The 21,152-nt window shown below is 40.5% G+C and overlaps 1 protein-coding gene across 4 annotated transcripts in view; it reads left to right on the forward strand.

Annotated features, from left to right (window-relative positions):
- Window positions 1-21,152, forward strand: part of triob (trio Rho guanine nucleotide exchange factor b) — a 114,295-nt gene that overhangs the window by 70,884 nt on the left and 22,259 nt on the right. For all 4 annotated transcript variants that reach the window (XM_038711918.1, XM_038711916.1, XM_038711915.1 and 1 more), the window contains 22 exons: window positions 1,787-1,982; window positions 3,137-3,303; window positions 6,082-6,201; window positions 7,323-7,421; window positions 7,540-7,632; window positions 7,783-7,932; window positions 8,089-8,203; window positions 8,425-8,540; window positions 9,863-9,985; window positions 10,316-10,510; window positions 10,990-11,105; window positions 12,724-12,790; window positions 13,128-13,237; window positions 13,354-13,423; window positions 13,666-13,755; window positions 14,010-14,102; window positions 14,275-14,386; window positions 14,690-14,880; window positions 15,356-15,457; window positions 16,545-16,684; window positions 17,553-17,652; window positions 20,762-21,014. In XM_038711918.1, coding sequence (XP_038567846.1) covers window positions 1,787-1,982; window positions 3,137-3,303; window positions 6,082-6,201; window positions 7,323-7,421; window positions 7,540-7,632; window positions 7,783-7,932; window positions 8,089-8,203; window positions 8,425-8,540; window positions 9,863-9,985; window positions 10,316-10,510; window positions 10,990-11,105; window positions 12,724-12,790; window positions 13,128-13,237; window positions 13,354-13,423; window positions 13,666-13,755; window positions 14,010-14,102; window positions 14,275-14,386; window positions 14,690-14,880; window positions 15,356-15,457; window positions 16,545-16,684; window positions 17,553-17,652; window positions 20,762-21,014 — 2,818 coding nt within the window. The remainder of the gene's footprint in view (window positions 1-1,786; window positions 1,983-3,136; window positions 3,304-6,081; window positions 6,202-7,322; window positions 7,422-7,539; window positions 7,633-7,782; window positions 7,933-8,088; window positions 8,204-8,424; window positions 8,541-9,862; window positions 9,986-10,315; window positions 10,511-10,989; window positions 11,106-12,723; window positions 12,791-13,127; window positions 13,238-13,353; window positions 13,424-13,665; window positions 13,756-14,009; window positions 14,103-14,274; window positions 14,387-14,689; window positions 14,881-15,355; window positions 15,458-16,544; window positions 16,685-17,552; window positions 17,653-20,761; window positions 21,015-21,152) is intronic.

Here is a 21,152-nt window from a genome sequence, read left to right on the forward strand (position 1 = left end):
ACACATACACACACATAGACAGGGGATTAATATGACACAGTGCTCGAGCATGAAGATGGGCGGTGGAGGCATTTGTTTCCCGCCACTCCCTACACACACACACACACACACACACACACACACACGTGAACGTACACTGTGACCCGCCCTCCTGGCCTGAGTGCATGTGTGTGTTTGAGGTGAGGGCATGGATTGAGGCGAGACATACAGTTGTCTCACAATACTTTCTTCTCTGACGATAAGACCTGTATCACTGCAGACCTCAGAGGAAAAAAAAGACGAGGTCAAAGAGGAGACTTATCTCCTCCATTAGTTAGTTTTCACTGTCTTGGTAGTTGAAGGAAATGGTCTTTTTGCACACAGATGGCATTTTACTTAACTGTAAGAGGAGAGGAAAGCAAGGTGCAAATGAGTGCTTGGTAAGTTTCTAATTTGTTGCCAGATTTGTAAAAATTGTAATATTGCTTAGAGAGGGTATCATATTATTATGTTATGAAAAGGCTTGATAAGATTACTTCATGTGCTAGCCAAGAATTTCACGTTTTTATAGGATTTTAGAGGAGATTTTATAGAAGGGAAATTTGTGTGAATCCCAATTCCTGCAGTACCTTGTCTGCTGTCATAAGGCAAGTATGCTTCTCTACTTGGAGAGAGAATAATGGTCTTTATTGCAAAAGAGGATTAACTTACTTTTTGTATTTAAACATATTCAATGGGGATGTGCACAAAGAACCTACTGGTTATGAAAAGGACTTTTATGTTAAGTCATGGTTTTGAATAATAGAGAAAACTACTTTAATGGATTTGTAATAAACCTTTGTCCAAGACACACACAAAAAAAAGTTAACTTTACTATGGATTTCACCGCATCGAAGATGTCTCCATGGGCCGAGGCTTGTCTGACGGAGACAGTCCGTTGTCCGCCTGTGTTTAAATGGTCAGCAGGTCTCTTACTGCCTGTGAGCTCCCTGCTGTGCTAGTTGAATATTGTAAGCAGCTGTCTTTGAGCAGAAGGTGTCCTGCTATTACATACTTGGCTTAGTGAAGAAGAATAGGTACAGATGTAAGTAGTAACACACCCTTTCACAGAGAAATTGGAGCATTGTATAGGTGAAGGTAATGGTGAAAAGGGAGAGAGAAAGCAGGAGGTTGTATACTGACATTTGCTTTACAGAAAGATTTTTCAGCTAAATATGTGGGCATCCATGCAGGTGGTCACATTTTGACACTAATATTGACAGAGAAATGTGTGTACTGATCACAGTGGCTGGCCAAAGTGCTTACATGTTCCGGTATACACTACATTTATGGTAACTCCGTATGCCCAGTGCAAGAGGAGGGTACATTTTTAAATTAAGTGTAGACTAGTCCTCCTGAGTTTGTTAAAAAAAAAAAAAACATTGACAGACAGAGCTGGATGGTGCCAGGATCAAGGTGCCCCTGGTATCATGATTCAGTCTGCGTGGGCAGTCAGAGACGAGCGCTGACATCTCGGTACATCTGCTTTACCAGCCATGCATCAGCAGTGTAATATGTTATCTGTTATTATGGCAGTCGGCAAAGGGAGTTGGGTTACAGTGATTAAACAGTTTCTGTAGGGCATCTTGTTGTCTTAGCAGTGTAATGTTTGTGCCATGAAACATTGGCATCCTGGCTTCGAAATTTAGTCAGGGACCTTTGCCACATATAATTTCATACAATCTTTCTCTTCCTCTATTTTTCATGCGACTATCAAATGACGTCAAAAATCCAAGAAAAAAATTGCTGTTTACTTTCCCCCTCATAGATCATCTCAGACCTGGAGTCATGGAACGAGGAACTGTCCCAGCAGATGAGTGACTTTGACACAGAGGACCTGACCCTGGCTGAGCAGAGGCTACAACATCATGCAGACAAGGCGCTTACTATGAATAACCTCACCTTTGACGTCATCCACCAGGGACAAGAGTTGCTGCAGTATGTCACTGAGGTCCAGGCTTCTGGTGAGTGAGGGCATAAAAACAGACTTCCTAAAGTATCTTTTCAAGGACAGACTAAATGCACTACGGGTATATGTAGGGCATATGGTGAGATGAATCTGTTGGAACAACACATTCATTTTAACTTGATTTGCAAGTAGCAGATACATGTGGGATTAATTAAGAGAGAGGAGGAGATGGATGCTGGATATGTTGGGAGTGAATGAGTGAGGAATGAAACAGACATTTATGGAAAGAGGAGGAGGGATTGGGAGGCAGATCTGCTTTTCCCAACAGATTTTGCCTCTTAATCTGTAAGGGTCATGCTCACCGTCAGGTTAAAACACTGTAGGTCGCACACATACACAGAAATACTTTTTAGATGACCAGGACCACGCCTCCTGTGTTATCATGATGTTTCACCTCAGAGACTGTCTGTGGGCGGCTGTGGAAGTGTCCTTGGGCAAGATACTGAGCCCGTGGCTGTTTCACCAGTGTATGAATGTGTATAAATGTTAGTTTCTGTTTGAATGGTGATTGTGATGTAGTGTAAGTGCTTTGAGTGGTCGAAAAGACTAGAAAAGCGCTATACAAATACAGAGCATTTGCACTGTCACAGTGCAAATCTAGTTGATGCCTGGCTCTGCACAAAGCCAGCTACACTGCTACAGCTAGCTACATGGCTACCTTAATGATAGTAAATATGCTAATAAGCTATTATTGTCCTGAAGCTTGCCTAAGGACAATAATTTATCAGGGCCAGCCTCGCAGCTAGCATCACACCTGACACACAATGGTGCTATGGAATACAGAATTAAAATGTGAGTACAGATTATGTCAAAGAGAAATTTGTCATGTGGTATGTGTAGGAAATGGCTTTCAGACATAATTTAGTCAGCTCCCACAAGATCAACATTGCTTTATGTCATAAAATGTAAGCTGTCTATGCCATAAATAATTTTAAAACTATGTACTATGAAATATGTAGCCATCCAGCTGTTGATATTCTATAGGTGCAAGTAAAATGGAAGAGATGTGTGCAGAATTGCTAAATACCTCTTTATTTAATACCTATTTTTCCTTGTCAGTACCAAGTGAGTTAGTGAGTAAGTGATTACTGTGTGAATAAATAGGAAGATTGTTATTGGTGACATAACAAAAATATCTATTGTGTACAGGTGTGGAGCTGTTATGCGACAGGGACGTGGACATGGCCACGCGGGTTCAGGACCTGCTGGAGTTTCTCCATGAGAAGCAGCAGGAGTTGGACCTGGCGGCAGAGCAGCACAGGAGACACCTGGAGCAGTGTGTCCAACTAAGGCATCTACAGGCTGAAGTCAAACAGGTACGTACTTGAAGAAGAAAATGACAAGAGAGTCTTACAAGTTTAGAGAATGGCACAGCTTTAAAGCAGTGATCGGAAGGTGAAGGTGGGATTCTGAAAGCACTCAAGCTACAATAAAGCTGCTGGGCTTTTTATTTATAAAAGAGTAATCCCTGTAATAAACAGACAATGTCGTTTTTAAACAGCTGAAGCATATACATATAGAATATTTAATTTATGATAAAGTAAAATATAGTGTTAGATATAGATAGATATTAGAAGTGAAAGACAGAGCTTGTGCATGAACGCTCACATGCTCTATATATGCAGGCCTACAGCTTTCTGCAATGCTTTTTTTTATTCTTAAGACCTAGGTCAAACTGATATATGGAAAGCCTTTCTGACAATTTATTGCTACAGCATGATGTTACAGCAGCATGTGTTGAAGTGCTACACTAAGTTCTGTCTGTACATGACCATGGGTAGATGACTCATCCTGTGTCAACAATCTCGCTCCCTCTTATTTCATTCTCTCTTGCTCGCTGCCTATATCGCTTTCTGACTTTGAGGAATAGAGTGATACAGTATGGTTGGATGTTCAGCCAAGGTTTAAAGAGAAGGGGTAGATAAATGGGAATTCAGGGAAACACAAATGGGCCAGACAAAATCTGACTTGATAGGAAGGGAAAGAAACAGGATTTCATAGCTTATTGTTGTGGTAGTGACAAGCATGTCAAATAGCGACTCCTGATATTCAATGAGTAGCACAATCACAGCAACACAATTGTGTGGAGTTTGCAATGTAGCCTACTGATATTACAAAGCAAAAAAAAACAAACTGAGAAATAGAACAAAAGTAGTGGCAGATATGAAATTGAGACTAAAATAATCAAAATTATACCCACAGAGCACTGCAGCAAAACAGAAAATGCACTGCACTGCCCACAGAGAGTCAGTGCTTTATATGCAGCTCTGGACCGTGACAGAAATATACTGCATGTCTGTGCAGCTAATGATGGTTAATAAATCAGAATTGTCTTAAGCAGTGGCTTGTGGTTTTTAAGGTAGTAAATACTTTTAAAGGGTTGAGGTAGTTATTCTGGAGAAATCCAACACCATGACAAATACCATGAAATAGAGCGACAACAACACAGAACTATCATTAGCTAAGTTGTGGGTTAGCAAACTGTCGCTACAGTTTCTGCTGTGAAGCTAACATGCAGAGAGGACGAGATGGTCACAGAGCCAGCACAACAGCTCCAAATAGCAATACCCACAACTCTCCTGCTACCTAGCTAACATCACAATAACAGCACGTCTTGGCAAACTAGAAAATAAGCTGAATGTCTGTGGGCACGTCATTTAGCGTTACCTGACACAGAAGTCATGGATGGAACGGCTGGAATAGTGTTGTGTGGCGGGATGTGGGCCACTTCCATTTACAGAGCCAGGGCTGTGTACAAACACCTGATTTTCTTACAGTGTACACACAGATCAGATCAGCACACATCATAAACCACTGTGCAATGTAGTCTTTAACATGGATTTCTCAGATTTCAGTGAAATATACAGCCCAACTGCTTCTGCCTTCCTTTCCCTTACAAAGCCTGTTTATTACACACCCCCTGCACAACATCCTGGGAAATCACTGCAACCCTGTTAGGCTAACATTGGAAACAACCATAATCTGGTAATTGTAGCATGCATATTTCTGCTACTGATGATATAAATATCATAGCCTTTAAGTCCTGGCCAGAGATTACTACTGCACTGAAGTTGCTGTTTTTAGGGTGTATCCTTTTTTTTTTTGCTTCAAATGTCCCAAACCAAGAGGTGGGTACTTGTTAGGGCTGCTTTCTGTATGTAATTATGAAATGACACAGCTTAAGAAAAGGTATTATGGATAGAGTAATGGTTATAACAAAGCAGTTATATGATAAAATATTAGAATATATTATGTAAATCTAAGTGTGTGCCATACCATACAAATGAATCATGTCCTCATTATTGCTGAAGTTGCTGATGTTTGCTCATGCCTTAGAGTTATGTCATATGTGCACACAACTTCTCTGATATTCAGCAGCTCAAAACTCATACCTTTCCTGTCTCGGGGCAATGGAAGTGCAGTGGAAACAGAGGTCCTGTTGAAGATGCTGAAAAACAAGAGTCACAGTTGTGTTGCATCATCACTTTTATAGCCAAGCTTCAGTTCTGCCCATCACCCACACAGCAGGTGTGCTTGCTGAGTCAGAGAGAGGGGGGGGTCAGACTGTATTTAACATAGCCTTTGGCTAGAACTAGGCCAACAAAACTATGAGCAAATGGGATTTTGTGTGCACCTAGGAGTGCGCAGTGCTAGGTTTTGTGGTAGCTGAAGAGATTATGTACAAAGGGGAGAAAGGGCTGAATAAAGGAAAGAGTAGGTAGGTTAGGAAATGTGTGCAAGGTGAAATTTCATGTGAGTTCAGGGACTCAACCAGAAGCAGAGTGAGGATGCAAAGGAATGAGGAGGTTAGGGAAGCAGTGGGAAAAAAAGAAAGTTTGGTGCACATGAAAAGAGCATGTTATAGAGCTAATGGAAGGAGAAAAGAAAATAAGAACAAAGAATAGAGGACAGAGAAGAAAGAACGAATTTGGGCTGCAGCTTACACCTTTTTGCAAGGGATTGGTCCATTTTTGAATTTGACTGAAACTGATGTAAGTTGTGCAAATATTTCCAGTCTGCTAAAAAGTAAAGAGTGAATAATAACAAAACTTGTGTGTGTGCATGTGTCTGCGCGTGCGCTATGTGTGTTTTAGGTGCTGGGCTGGATCCGTAATGGTGAGTCCATGCTGAACGCTGGTCTGATCACAGCCAGTTCGTTACAAGAAGCCGAACAGCTGCAGAAGGAACATGAACAATTCCAACATGCAATAGAGGTAAAATAAAAAAATACATACAAAGTTTTCCTGTTCTTGCTCTTCTTTCAGCCTCTATTCATGAAGAATCTAGAAGCAATATGTTGATATCCATGTGCTTTGTACTTTCCGTTGCATGTGTCTTTCATTTTCCTCATACATATCCTTAACCCACTTCTTCCTCTTCTTCCCTTTCATCTTGTTTGCCTTGATTCATCCCTTCATGCTCCATTCTTCACCCTCCTTTTTGCCTTATCTTTTACCACGTCTACCATCTCCTCTGCTCTGTTCAACCTTTCGTCAACTCTTCTCAGGTTCATATGTGTCTTCACCGCCTCCCCTTCTCATCAGTCAAGTCACACATGAAATGGAATTATAAATAAATCTCTACCTCTCTCTTTCTTCTCTTTCTGCTTACCTTTCTTCTTTATTTCCTTTCTCTCTTTGCCACTGATTATGCAGGGTGCATTTCCTTTGAACTCTGTCGAGTCTGGCTCATTTTAATGCAGGCCTGTACCTGACCTACTTCTACAGAGCTCGCATACACACACACACACACAAACACAACACAACACAAAGATGCACACTCAGGAGAAAGCTGTGTTTACGATTATTGCTTATGTGGGACTTGAATTTTAACACACATGCTATAACTGTAGTCCTAAAATGAGGAAAATAAACCCACAATGGGTCCTGCGTGGTCACAAAGGAGCAAATGATATGAAAATGTCCTCCTTGATGGTACCCTGCAGGTGCAGCAGACTTTATCAAAGGTGGCAGGAAATCCTTCATTCTTCCTTTATCTCCTTCTGTTTTACCTCCCTCTAGTGTTCAGCACTCAGTCCAGCAAGGAGCAACAGCCTTATTCTCAGGCTCATAGCTATGACACAGAAATTCATTCATTTTATTACCTCCCTAGCTCATTTCCTCTCCTGGATGCTCACTTCAAGACAATCTTTATAACTCCGCTATAATCAGACAATGCTTTTATCTATTTAGCCTTTCCTAAACCCTCCACCAAACTGCCCTGTGGGGTCAACCAGAAGCTGGGCTCCTATTTTCAAAGCAATCATTGTGATATGGAGATTCATGTAACTCATGAATTTCATTGTTTTTGTATCTCACCCATATCCCCCATGCAGAAAACCCATCAGAGTGCGCTGCAGGTACAGCAGAAGGCGGAGGCCTTACTCCAGGCAAACCACTACGACATGGATATGATCAGAGACTGTGCAGAAAAGGTATTGCTCTCTTACAATTTTATCCATCTCTAAAAGAGAACAAGGATAATAATGTAGCTGAGGGGGTTGCTATTTTAAATACGTCAGTCGTAACTGATTTGTTTTGTCTGACTTGAAGGTGGCAGACCACTGGCAGCAGCTGATGCTGAAGATGGAGGACCGACTTAAGCTGGTTAATGCTTCTGTAGCCTTCTACAAGACCTCCGAACAGGTACAACAGAAATTACACTCTCCTTTGTGAACATCAATACACTTGGAAAGCTTGCGCCTGCACTATGCAGGTTGCATGACAGTCTGGAGCAGGAGAAGGCCAGTGTTGCATTGCACAGTGGTTAAATGTAGTGGATCATCTATGTCTCAGGTGTGCAGTGTGTTAGAAAGCCTGGAGCAAGAGTATAAGAGAGAAGAAGACTGGTGTGGTGGTGCTGATAAACTGGGCCCGAACAGTGACTCAGACCACGTCACTCCCATGGTCAGCAAACATCTGGAGCAGAAAGAGGCCTTCCTTAAGGTGAGAAAGATGAAGTTATTTCAATTTATCTTTAAGAAAAGACATGTTTAATCAACGATTTGTGTGATATCTGAGCTCATTTTCAATACTTGATTAGTCAATAGGATATTACTATTAACCCTGTGTGACATCTGTTCTCATTCTGCACACTTACAGGCCTGTACATTAGCCAGGCGTAATGCTGATGTCTTCTTGAAGTACCTGCACAGGAACAGTGTCAACATGCCCGGCATGTTGTCCCATGTCAAAGCTCCAGAGACTCAGGTTAAGAGTAAGTAGACAACTTGATAATCTCCTTGTCTTTTCTGTATCTTATCATTGCAAAGAAGAAGTTATTATTAGCTTATTTAACTTTTTTTTCATATCCACTTACTGTTTCTTAAAATCACAGAATAATAAATTAAGGTTTTTGTTATGTTCCTGTAAAATGCTGACATACTGTAACAAACATCTTGAATACATTGATATTGTGTGCTTGTGTTGTGTCATCAGATATCTTGAATGAGTTGCTGCAGAGAGAGAACAGAGTGCTCCACTTCTGGACAATGAGGAAGCGGAGGCTGGACCAGTGCCAGCAATATGTGGTATTTGAACGCAGCGCCAAACAGGTGTGTGCTTATGATCCTGTGTGTGTCAGAAATAGTAAGTAGAAATAAGCCTCCTGCCTGTTAGGTGATTGGAACTACATCAGCAAGTTGACTGTACAGCTGCAACTTCCCTCTTGCTTTGTCTCTCTTTTTAAATCAAGCGGTCTGTGTTTCCTTAGTAATGATACATTTCAAAAATACTGGAAATGATGTAAGCTGGCAGACATTTGCAACAATGACAGTCTTAAAGACAGCTATCATTATGTGGTCCAGTAAAATTAAACACTACGTTTATTATAGAGCATTGCCAGACAAAGAGAAAAAGTCTCACCGCTCATTTTTACCCCTGAGGCTGTACTGAACATTCCAACCACTGGAAGTTTTTCTATGTTTTAGAAGAATAAGAGATCTTAGCTAGAATGAAAGGTCACGTCACAAGAACACTCAGTATTTTCTCAACCAAGCAAGCCTCTGATCGGCCATTATTAAATGATACAAGGACCCATGAGGTGCCCCGAGTTTGGATAATACTGTTTAGTAACAGCCAAGATCTCTTCACACTCCACAGACTGAGCAGACTTTTGTGTGTTGAGTGTTTTAACATTGACTTCTGGAAACTCTATTTTCAAGAAGCCGAAGTGAATTACAATCTGTGGGCCTTAAGCTCTCATACCTATTCTAGGGCTGGTAAATACAAGGCACATTGCTCCCTCTTGTGGTGTTTGGATAGCACAGGACAGGCGCACAGCAATGTGCTTAGCCAATAAAATCAGATGACATCATAGATGTTTCTAGGACATGGCTATTCTAGGGCGATCCAGGTTTTATCCCCAGGGCCCAAATAATTTTTGGTCTCACAGTTTGACTGGACCAGTTCCGCCACTGCTAGTTATAAAATACACAGACATTACAAATAATAGAAGCTAAGTAGGACCTCCTTGCAACTGAATGTTAGAGATGTATTGATAAGTCCGATGTTTGATAGGTGGGAACAAATTTTATCTGCAAAGTAAACTGATGACTTGTGTCATAATGATGTCATTTCTGTATCTGTAATTTTCATGAATGTAATTGGGGGCATTATAAAGGGATTCTTTAACTGTACAGTGGGAAACTCTATGAATATCAAACCTTGATCAGTTCAAATATAAACAGATGTTTCACTGGATAGGAATCGATGATGCTGGTTAATTATTCGAACTACCCCAAGACTTTGTAGCGTTCCTACTGTACCAGCTTGTACCATGTCTTCAGATTTGGATAGTTATAGAGACTGTGTCAAATTGTGTAATAAAAAGTCCTGCAGTGTAAATGTACTCACTTGGGATTGGTTGGTTCCTCAGGCCTTGGAGTGGATCCATGACACTGGAGAGTTCTACCTGTCCACACACACATCCACAGGCTCCAGCATTCACCACACACAGGAGCTGTTAAAAGAGCACGAAGACTTCCAGATCACAGCAAAGGTACGTGTATGTGTGTTTATGTTTAATAAAATGGCACAGGTAGAAACTGTATGTGCGCACTTTTATGCTTGTTGCTCGGCTGGTTGTGTTTTGTGTGTGTGTGGGTGTGTGTGTGGGTGTTTGCACAAGTCCTGTGCTCTACTGTGAGGCCCATTCCCAGGGCAGTGTATTATCCTCTTTCCTCATTGGTGTGTGACTGTTATTGTGTTAGAGAACAAGCTATTATGTCCATCAAGCAACACACTGATTCCTAACTCTCTCTCTCTCTCTCTCATCTACCTTTCCCCCACTGGCACTGCCTCTCTGCGGCCATCTCTTCTCTATTGACAGCAAACCAAAGAGCGGGTAAAGCTGTTGATCCAGCTGGCGGATGGTTTTTGTGACAAGGGCCACGCCCATGCCCTGGAGATAAAGAAATGGGTGTCCTCTGTGGACAAGCGCTACAGGGACTTCTCTCTCCGCATGGACAAATACCGAACCTGCCTGGAAACAGCGCTCGGCATTTCTTCAGACTCCAACAAGGCTGTGAGTGCACACCATTGATAAAAATCAAAGAAGAATACAGATGTCAACAATGTTCTTACTCATGTGTTTTCGACAAACTCTATACATATGATTTATGCTAAAACCTTGCGTTGATGCTGTATAATGAAAGACGACACAGCCTTTGATACCTGGCACAAGTTACAGTAATAATATCTCTAGACTTTGTAAAGATTTTTAAAAAATCTGATTTAATTTGAACAATTTAATTGCACAAACTACCTCTGGCTTTCTATTTATTGTAGTTTCAAGTATGAGAGCTTGCACCAGGTGGTCAGTTGTATATAGATATTGGAGAATCTGTTGACTTTCACCTACTGTCACTGCATGTTCCTAATTATCTCCACGAGTTCACCACCAGGTGCTAAGGGAAAGCAAATACATCACACATTGGTGTGTTGACTAGTGAATGACCCCCATGCCTGTTATGTGCAACATAAAAGCCACAGTCTCCTTTTCAGAGTAAAGAGCTGCAGCTGGACATCATCCCAGCCAGTGCCCCAGGGTTAGAGGTCAAGTTGAGGGATGCTGCCCATGAGCTCAACGAGGAAAAGAGGAAGTCAGCACGAAGGAAAGAGTAAGTGCAACAGACATTGCCCTGGCACACTCTCGTCTGATCGCTGCTTTCCTACACAGGCCTGGAAAAATGCCTGGATGAATGTTTCAGTAATTTCCTGCAAACATATGGAAACATATTATGTTTTAATACGATTAACGTTTTATAGCTGCAGAAAGGTTTTCATTTAATTTGAAATTGTTAAGGTTAGTGATAATGTGGACTTAAATTACCCAGAGGCCATGAGCACCATAATATTGAACACAGAAATCTTCAAAATAAGTGTGTAAACAAATGGAGAGAATTTATGGTGCACCTGAGAGGATGCCTTATTTGTTTTTATCACAAAATGATTCAGTATTCATGACGCAGTATAGAATATCTGTGGTAATTAGTTTTAAATGGTTTGTGGGGGAAATTTATACATGGGGGAGCCGTGAACTGCCTGTAAATTATAATACATATGTTTTAGTGAGCCATGGGGGGTGTTATGCATGGATGCATGAATTTAGACCAGTAAATGCATGCCTAAAATTAGGGGTGTGACAATAAATCGATACGGCAATATATATTTTTTTCCTGATACTTTATCGATATTCCAGCCCATCGTATCTATATATAATATTAATAAAAAAGTACGCTTCAACAGTTAGCTCAATGCTAACCTATAATGGGAATCTCCATTAACGTGCTAACAAACATTAGCATCGCGATCGCGAAAATAGAATCTTAATATAAACTACACATTTTGCTTCACATGCTGAACATACTGTGCAAACAACATGTTTCCTGAGCTCTGTGAAATGAAAAAAGAGCTTCTAACTTCACTGTCTTGATCTGCTACTCTACTGTTTCTGCACTCCACACAGACCAGGTACAGCAACCCCAAAGGGTCAAAACTCAAACTCACTATTCCCAGTGGCCTAAAAATACAGCTATCAGTAGGAAGAGAAAGGGCAGCACATTGCTGTGTCACTGAACAGTTATTAATATAATGTGATGTAGAGATTAGACTTAGGTGGTACACAGCAATTTGTATTTGCACATAAAAATTCTGTGAATTTGAATTTTTATAAACAAATGTTTTGATGATAATTTTTCATAGTTGCTCTGTAGTTTTATTTACAGAGCAGAATTGTGCTGTTTTCTAATAGTTTGGATTTACAGCAAATAAATAGCAAACTTTTTCACAGGCATTTTGTAATAATAGTTAGACAGATATCCTGATGTATCACTTTAGGATTGTCAAACGATGTATCGATTATCGCAGAATTGCTGTATCGTGATATTATGGTTATCGTGAGCCATGTATCGTATCGTATCCTGAGGTACCCTGCAATTCCCTCCCTAGCTAAAATGCTACCACACATTCTCTTTGCACAGTCAACATAATGTTTTGTATGTGATATTAATACATACAGACTTTCCTGTTATGTGGAATGACTGGTATTACAACAAAAAGTTTCTAAGAAAAACAGTAGAGTGTATTCTTTATCTTTTAAATGCTTAGTTTTTTGGAGGGGTGTTTATTTTGTACATACTAGTCTTTGCCACAGGTGGTTATAATTTATATTTGGGCAGCTGAAGCTCCTGGCAATGTTCATCAGTGTCTCCTCTTTCAATGCACATGTCCTGTCAGATTTATAATGGCTGAGCTGATACAAACAGAGAAAGCCTACGTCAGAGACCTACGGGAGTGTATGGATGTAAGTATTCTAGCAAACACAGACACAATGTACTTAAATTTTTACACAATTAACTGTTTACTGACTTGTAGTGAATTGACTGTTTAGTCAAATGGAGTCATATTCATTGCCCTAGTGTGATTTGGTAAATGTCGTCTTAATTTGTATCTTTTGTCCTTATATTTTACTTTGTTGCACTTTTTCTCTGTACTTTTTCTTTCGATATTTCAGTAGTTTGCTCACAGAATAAGAATAAATGATTCATTGAAGTATGTAATATGATGATCAGATGCTCTTATATCACATTTCTAGGTTTTTAAGTAGTTATTCTCTGGTGTGTGTTTGTGTGTTTGTGCAGACGTACCTGTGGGAGATGACCAGCGGTGTGGAGGAGATTCCTCCTGGTATTGTCAACAAGGAACACATCATCTTTGGGAACATGCAGGATCTCTACGAGTTTCATCACAAGTCAGTAGAGCAGTAATCTGCAACATTTTTCTTTAACAGTTTTCTTTTTTTTCAGGAGTAGTGAACAGGCAAAATGTGGTCCACTGCTTCTTTTTAATCTTTCGGTCTGTGTACAGTATCTTCCTGAAGGAGCTGGAGAAGTATGAGCAGCTCCCAGAGGATGTCGGCCATTGTTTTGTGACTTGGGTAAGAGATCTACAAGTTACAAGTTCTGTACAAGTTTTTATTTGGATTCCTGAGCTGTTTATATCTACGTTGTTTTAATTTCTGTTTATATCAGCATCTTTTTTTCTATACAATGAAGGTTCATATTAGGTTTAAATACGAAAACATAATATTCTTTAGTACATTAGGCCTATAGAGTATTACACATTTTGAGACTTTTGAGAGCTTGTGAGTAAAGCACTGATGATGTTTCTCCTGCTCAGGCTGATAAGTTCCAAATGTATGTGAACTACTGTAAGAACAAGCCAGACTCCACTCAGCTCATCCTGGAACATGCTGGACCCTACTTTGATGTAAGTAACAATGTATCACTACTGTTTAAATTTATAATAACTCACTAACTTGATATTAGAGTCAGGATGAGTTTTACACTTTATAATCCATATAATACTTCTTGGAGTTTGATGAAAAAAAAAATGCGTTTCAAGGATTAGTGATAGAGATTTTTGAGCTCTCAAGGTTTGGCCGTACAGGACATGTGTTAGAATAATGACCTAAGACCTTAGCTTCTTTAAGACATGTGTCTGTTTCCCTTTTTGGTTTACAGGAAATCCAGCAAAGACATCGCCTTGCCAACTCTATCTCCTCTTACCTGATCAAACCAGTCCAGAGAATCACTAAATACCAGCTCCTTCTCAAGGTACAACATGCCCTAAACATAAATATATGGAAGGAGATCTGGTCTAGCAATATTCACCTTTTGCAAACAAAGTAATGCACACAGTAGGAACCATTTAACAAAATCATTAATGCGTTCTTGGCTTTCTCATTTAAATGTCTTTTATGTCTCTGTTTGTGTGCTTGTGTTGTAGGAGTTGTTGACATGCTGTGAGGAGGGTAAGGGTGAGATCAAGGACGGTCTTGAGGTGATGCTCAGTGTCCCCAAGAGAGCCAATGACGCCATGCACCTCTCTATGCTTGATGGTGGGTATAGAGACACACACACACACTCACATACACAGTCGCCTCTGCTATTTATGAAACTCACATGGTTTTTTAAAAGTCACCTGTATAACTGCTCACTGAGTGTGTTCGGAGTGTCGGATGTTTCCAATGAAACAACTTGAATGAAATTGCATTACTCACTTTTTATTCATTCAACACAAACCACTCAGATGTGAGTCATCAATCGCTTTCCTCCATTTGCCACCCACAAACATATTTGTACATACTGTACACTTAACACCCCTAAATTGTACTTTTCTTCTTCTCCCTTGACTACTTCAGGGTTTGATGGGAACATTGACTCACAGGGAGAGTTGATACTACAGGAGTCCTTCCAGGTATGGGATCCCAAGACTCTGATCCGGAAGGGTCGCGACCGACACCTCTTCCTCTTCGAGATGTCCCTTGTTTTCAGCAAGGAAGTCAAAGACTCCAACGGGCGCAGCAAGTATCTGTACAAGAGCAAGCTCTTTGTAAGTAATGTATTGTTTTAACAGACTATATTGTTTGTTATTTTTCCCTACCAATTATGTCAGCTGAGAAGTCAATTACAATGTACTGTGAAACTTACTAGGGCCATCAATGAATGATCCTAGGAAGCTTTGGATGCATAGTTGTTATATACTGGTTATTAAAGTCATGTGTATTGAATGCCTAACTCAGCTTGTGTTGTTCATGTTATCAGACTCTTCCTTTAGTCATTTCAGGTTTTGTTGATCAAATCAAATTTATTTTACATTCAAGCTGGACCTAACTTAAGACTGAGTATGGCTCAAAAGTATAAACTTAAGACCTGGTTTGGTTCAGGACTGATCCTTAGTTTTTAGTAATTGGGTCAGCTGGAAGACCTCTGACACATATTGTTTGTATGTTGGTTACAAATTCTTATCGCATAATGTTTTCTTTATGTATCATGTGAATTTGCTGACATGTTATTCACCCCCTCAGACATCAGAGCTTGGAGTGACAGAACATGTGGAGGGAGATCCTTGTAAGTTTGCCCTGTGGGTGGGCAGGACCCCGACTTCAGACAACAAGATCGTCCTCAAGGTATCAACATGCTGATTTTAATATTGAAGATAAAGGGAAAATGTTTAGTCTCTGCATTCATATTTACATTAACAAAGTCATTTTGAATAAACAGCTTTTTCCTCTTTTAATCTGATATGAATTAAGTGAGAAATGTTACTTCAATCCCACTACCAGTACTGTACTAAGTATAAAATAGCCCCCATATGAATCTCCTTTTGCAGGAGCGAACAAGTTGCTCACACATAAAGAAGAGTCACTCCATGTCTGTAGTCCACCCCTACTAAATCCTACATAGTTTTCTCTGTTCAGCCAAGAAAGTTAAGTCCCTGTAGGGGGTTAAAGTGTTACTTTCTGCTACTTATTCACTCATCACACATAAAACATTAGCATACCAGTTGATAGGTCACAATCCAAACTAACACGTAACTTGGTAGTTCTCACGCAGTGAGTCAGAAGCAATGTTTTATGCAGGGTGCATGTGTTTGTTTTTGAGAGAAAGACAGAAAGTCGTGGATCCCAGTGTTACGATGTGTGAATGTGTGTGCTGCAGCTATCTGTCTTATTACATAATTTTTGATGACCATCCTTATCTGTGTTTTATGTAACACAGCAGCCTTGGTGCTGCTGGTTGCTAAGTGAAGAAGGAGGAGAAGACACAGACGAGGATAGTCATACACAAAATACAGTGTCGCAGTGGCTCAGTGACGTAAATAAACACAAGGCTGAAAATAAAAGTCTAAAATCTCTCTGTGGAATCCTAAGTGGAGTTAAGGAGATACTGTTGCCATCATTTCACATTTCTGTGACTCAAATACAAGACTGCAGGGATCAAAGCACTCATGTGGGACCAGACAAAACTACATAATTGCTAAATTAGAACTGATACTGTGTTATGGGTCAGCAATTAATTCATTCAGGCAAAGTGAACAGGGCAAACACTTTTATTTTTCACTGCTATTCACTCTCTTGTTGCTGATTTCATGTTCTGTCTGTGTCTGTATGTGACAAAGCTGGAAATAAAACACCTGGCCACACTGCAGACATATCAGCTGTACATACTGAAAGCTGTAAATTTCATCTGACCCAATCGTGTGTTGTGTCCCAGGCTTCAAGTATTGAGAACAAGCAGGACTGGATCAAACACATTCGGGAGGTCATCCAGGAGCGAACTGTCCACTTGCGTGGAGCACTGAAGGAGCCTATCCACATCCCAAAAGCCACCACAACCAAACATAAGGGCAGACGGTAAGCTAACAGTGTATTACTTTTTTGTTAATGTTGTTAATTACTTTAAATGTCAGTTATGCCATCATAACAATGATAAAACAAGTGTACTGCATGCAACAAATATTTCAAATTAATACAGTATAAAATGTTAAAACCATTGAATCAGTTTTCCAATCATGACCAATGCTGCAGCTGGGCACAGCTTGAATCAAGCATTGCAACCATACTGGAGAAAAACAATAATGACGCTACAGAGCAAAAACATCTCAGAATCCAGAGTGTTACAGTGTATGAACTCCAGTACCAGTATTTCAAGGTACAAGGTAAATTTATTCCAACAGGGCTGTAAAATGAGATGCAGTTTGTAGTTCCCTTGTACAACAATTATAAGATGGTATACAGAAATTATTTTGTGTGGTGCAGTGTGGAGGATTCATTTTAATTGGAGTTTAAAAGTGTCATAGCCTGGGGGCAAAAGCTGCTCTGCAGTCTGGTGATGCGACAGCAGATACTTCTATATGTATTTCCAGATGGCAGCATGGTGAACAGGCTGTGGCTGGGGTGGGCACTGTCTTTTTGTATCCTTTGGGCTCTGCGCAGGGACCTCACCTCACCGACATCACTGATGCTCGGTAGATAGGTACAAACAATCTTCTCAGCAGTTTTAATCACCTGCTGCAGAGCCCTCCAGTCCTGTTGTGTGCAGCTCCCGTGCCAGTTGGTGATATTTCCAGTCATTATGCTTTCTCCTCTTTAAAAGTTGACAAGAACTTGGCACTGGAATTAGGCTTCTTTAGTTTCCTTAATAAATACAACCAATAAAAGGCCTAAAAAAGACTATTAATAATACTAATGATGATGATGTAATGATAATGTCTGCCTGCAGGGACGGAGAGGAGCTGGACAGCCAGGGAGATGCCAGCAGTCAACCCGATACCATCTCCATCGCCTCACGTACATCCCAGAACACACTGGACAGTGATAAGGTAGGAACACACAATCTCCAGCGTTTTTCATCCCTTAAATCTAGTCTGCAGAACTTTAGTGATACACAAAAGAGTCAGTTTTTCCAGTTTTATTTTATTTTTTAAGATTCACCATTCACCATTCAGTTCATTCAGTTCATTCAGTTCATTCAGTCAGTAGCTAGCTACTCTGTCATTGGTCTGTATCCATGTGCCGTCACACAGTGACATGACCATCAGAAGCTGCAGACTGGTTAGATGCAGGCAACTCTCCTCAAGTTGTTTCCTGTGTAAGTGTTTGATTGTGTTAGGAGGAAGAAACAGTCCATCTGACAGAGCTTTAAAACTGTGTGTGTGTGAGAGAGAGAGAGAATCGTATCTCTCTGGGTACACTGATATTCGGTCGTTGTTAGATCTGGTAATAGCACCACAGAAGGCCTGTCCTCCTACGCTCAGTATGAGCAACTGTAAGGCTAACACACACACACACACCAGCACACATAGATACGTTAGATATGTTCCATACGTTCATGTCATACTAATTATAAAATGTAGCAATGCACTCTTACATGAGGTCATTATTTTCACACTTGAATTGGACCTTCCCCAGCTCGGCCTCAGGAAACAGTAAAATAAGGAAATGAGCTTAGTGTGTTGACTGTGGTTGTTTAATTAACTGTCAGAGCAAAGCTCAGCTTTTTGGTTGTTTCACGTAACATAAAATGAAATTGTAAAGGTGAGGAGCTGAGCAGTGTGTGTGTGTATCGGTCCACTTGTGTCAAAACTATCACAGACAGTAATTAATTAGTCATTGTCGCCTCAGTTAAGGACATACTCACAGGCATAAATATACAAAACACACAATCACACATGCAAATGTAAATTGTGTATCTCAATCTCACTTTGTGAATGCTTCTCTCTATCTCTCTCTCTCTGTGAGGACTCTCTGTGAGACCTCTCATTCAAGAGGCAGTGACAGTGGTGTGTTTGTGTTAGTGTGTGTGTGTGTGCACGCCCATGTTCCTGCGTGTGTCTCTGCTTTAGTGACTGACTTGTGTATCAGCAGCTTCAGCCTCCCACACTCTCTTCACAGAGGATGCTCGTCTGTGTGCCAGACTGGAGAGCACAGTTTTAAGTCCTCACAGCTATCGATCTCGCACTTTGCTTCAAACGTAGAAATATACATGCGACCACTGTGTTGTTGGGTTTTTTTCGACAAATTTTCTGGTGCGTCTTTTGTTGATAGATGGACATTAGTGTGCTAAATTGTGGCAACAGTTGTTTAAAGAATCTTTTGGATTAACCACTCCGCTACGAGGAAAAAACACACAACAGGGAATCATTTAACCTTAATTTCTGTGATTGTAAGCACCCACAGGAGCGCTTGTTGATGGCAGCAGCTTTTCTTCTAGCCCTTGGATGTTCTAATGGATCCGGATTGTAATTGTCTGGTGCTGTTTTTCCTAGAGGAAATATTCCATAAAAAGTTCAGTAAATTTGACTATTTTCCAGACATTTGATGTTTATCCAGTGAGCGTCTTCTCATTGTGATTTAGGACATTTTTAGTGGATTGCTGTAGAAATCATACCGCTGTAGAGTTTTCAAGCTCTTTGGGACTTCTGCCGTGATGAGGGAGTGCAGAACAATGGAGAGGCTGGAGGACAGGAGCTCACATCCCGTTTCTCAGCTCCTCAGCTCTCTGGCTTTACCACACTACCAAAGGGTATGCTATAAATAATGTGCTTGTAAAAAAGGGCACTATTGTGACATTTAGCGACAGCGAACATCTTTGAAATTATTAATTAATGCAATCTGTTTCAGTTGTGTAGCACACACGGAAAACTGCATGTACATTTCAAACAAACACTATGAATAAGGAGCACGTCCAGTTTAAGCAGCAGTAAAACTATGAAAAGCATGTGAGAATAATTTTAGTCTGCTGAGAGTGTGGCTACAGTATTATTATCTGTATGACTAATAGTATAAGTTGTGCATAAGACATTGTTCATCTGCCATCAAGACATATTGAATATAAACGCCCACAAGATGACTGAAATTATTGAAGGTTTCATGGCTCAGAATTATTTAATATAGGCATATGTCACTGTTTACAAGTTGCAAATTGCTGACGATTAGTGAGGAATTAATAACTTGAAAACTTTGAATTAGGAAAAGCTATACATTATTGGATGTTTGCAGTATTTATTTGCATTTTTGTGTTCAATACAATGTTTACCATGTCTCAGACACTGAGAAATGTGCTTTAGCATTTCAGTCTTGGAGTATAACTGAATTTGTGCATCCTCTGGTGTACTGTTACTGTATATCTTTCACGGTCGGGCACAGAACACACATCGAAGCATTAATAGCGATAAGCAGCTGCATTTTCAGTCACGTGTTGTACCGAGATACCTTTGACAATAACCAGTGAGCAAAATTACTAATTCCACCGTGTTCCACCCCTATCTAATGTTTCTTTTCATAGACACTCAGACGCCAGATCGTCAGTGACGTTTTGTTCATTTGTGCTAGAATGAGTCACTAATCATCAGTGCATGTGCTGTTAGCAAAGGATGTTGAGGGGGAATATTTGCTTTTTGTTCTGCAAATCCATTAAGTCTATTCAGAAATTATTTTACTGAATCAACTTGCTTTTTGTCATCAGTATATGTAGCAGGAAAAATAATAGGAAATGTCTGTCTTTCAAATTTATAATCTGAGAGCCACAACACTGGATTGACTGGATTCAATACTGACTGGATGAGATACCTCTTACAGCTATCATAAGACACTCTTTACGCAGTGTTTCTGTCCTAAATATCATTGCACACTGGCTCCAGATATACCAGTGGCTGCAGGCTATCCCCTTGGAAAAATCAATGTTTTCCAAGAGGATTCGTTCCTCCTAAAGTCAATTTAGCAATAATCTAATCACAGTTTTTCACTGCACACATACATGCTGTGTTTAGTTTCACATTAATTTGTTTAATGACTTGGTGGACATAATTTAACCTCACCAAGTGCCCTGTGGAGACTGTATTATTTGTGCAAACATGTGACCAACATTGGTATACAGATATACATCAATAGGTTTTCACAGACTTGACTTCTGCCCTCTATCCATTTCAGCTGTCCGGTGGCTGTGAGTTAACAGTGGTGATCCATGACTTCGTGGCCAGTAACGGGAGCAGCAGTGGGGAGCTGACCGTGCGCCGAGGCCAGACTGTGGAGGTTCTGGAGCGACTCCATGACAAGCCCGACTGGTGCCTGGTGCGGACCACAGACCGCTCTCCAGCCCAGGAGGGCATCGTACCCTGCTCCATGCTCTGTATCGCTCACTCCAGGTCTTCCATGGAGATGGAGGGGCTCTTCAACCATAAAGGTAGGAGGATGTTTCCTTGCAACTTTCATACACACACTGGACTGGTGGAGTTATTTTTCTCATATTGAGGTACATCTGGACACTTTTGGATGTCTTTCATGTTTGGAAACAGCAAACATGGTCTGCAGAATCTTCTTA

Source organism: Micropterus salmoides, unplaced genomic scaffold (assembly GCF_014851395.1).
Source record: "Micropterus salmoides isolate LMB-PRFRI ecotype aquatic unplaced genomic scaffold, ASM1485139v1 Ms_hic_scaffold_11, whole genome shotgun sequence".
Lineage (NCBI taxonomy): Eukaryota > Metazoa > Chordata > Actinopteri > Centrarchiformes > Centrarchidae > Micropterus > Micropterus salmoides.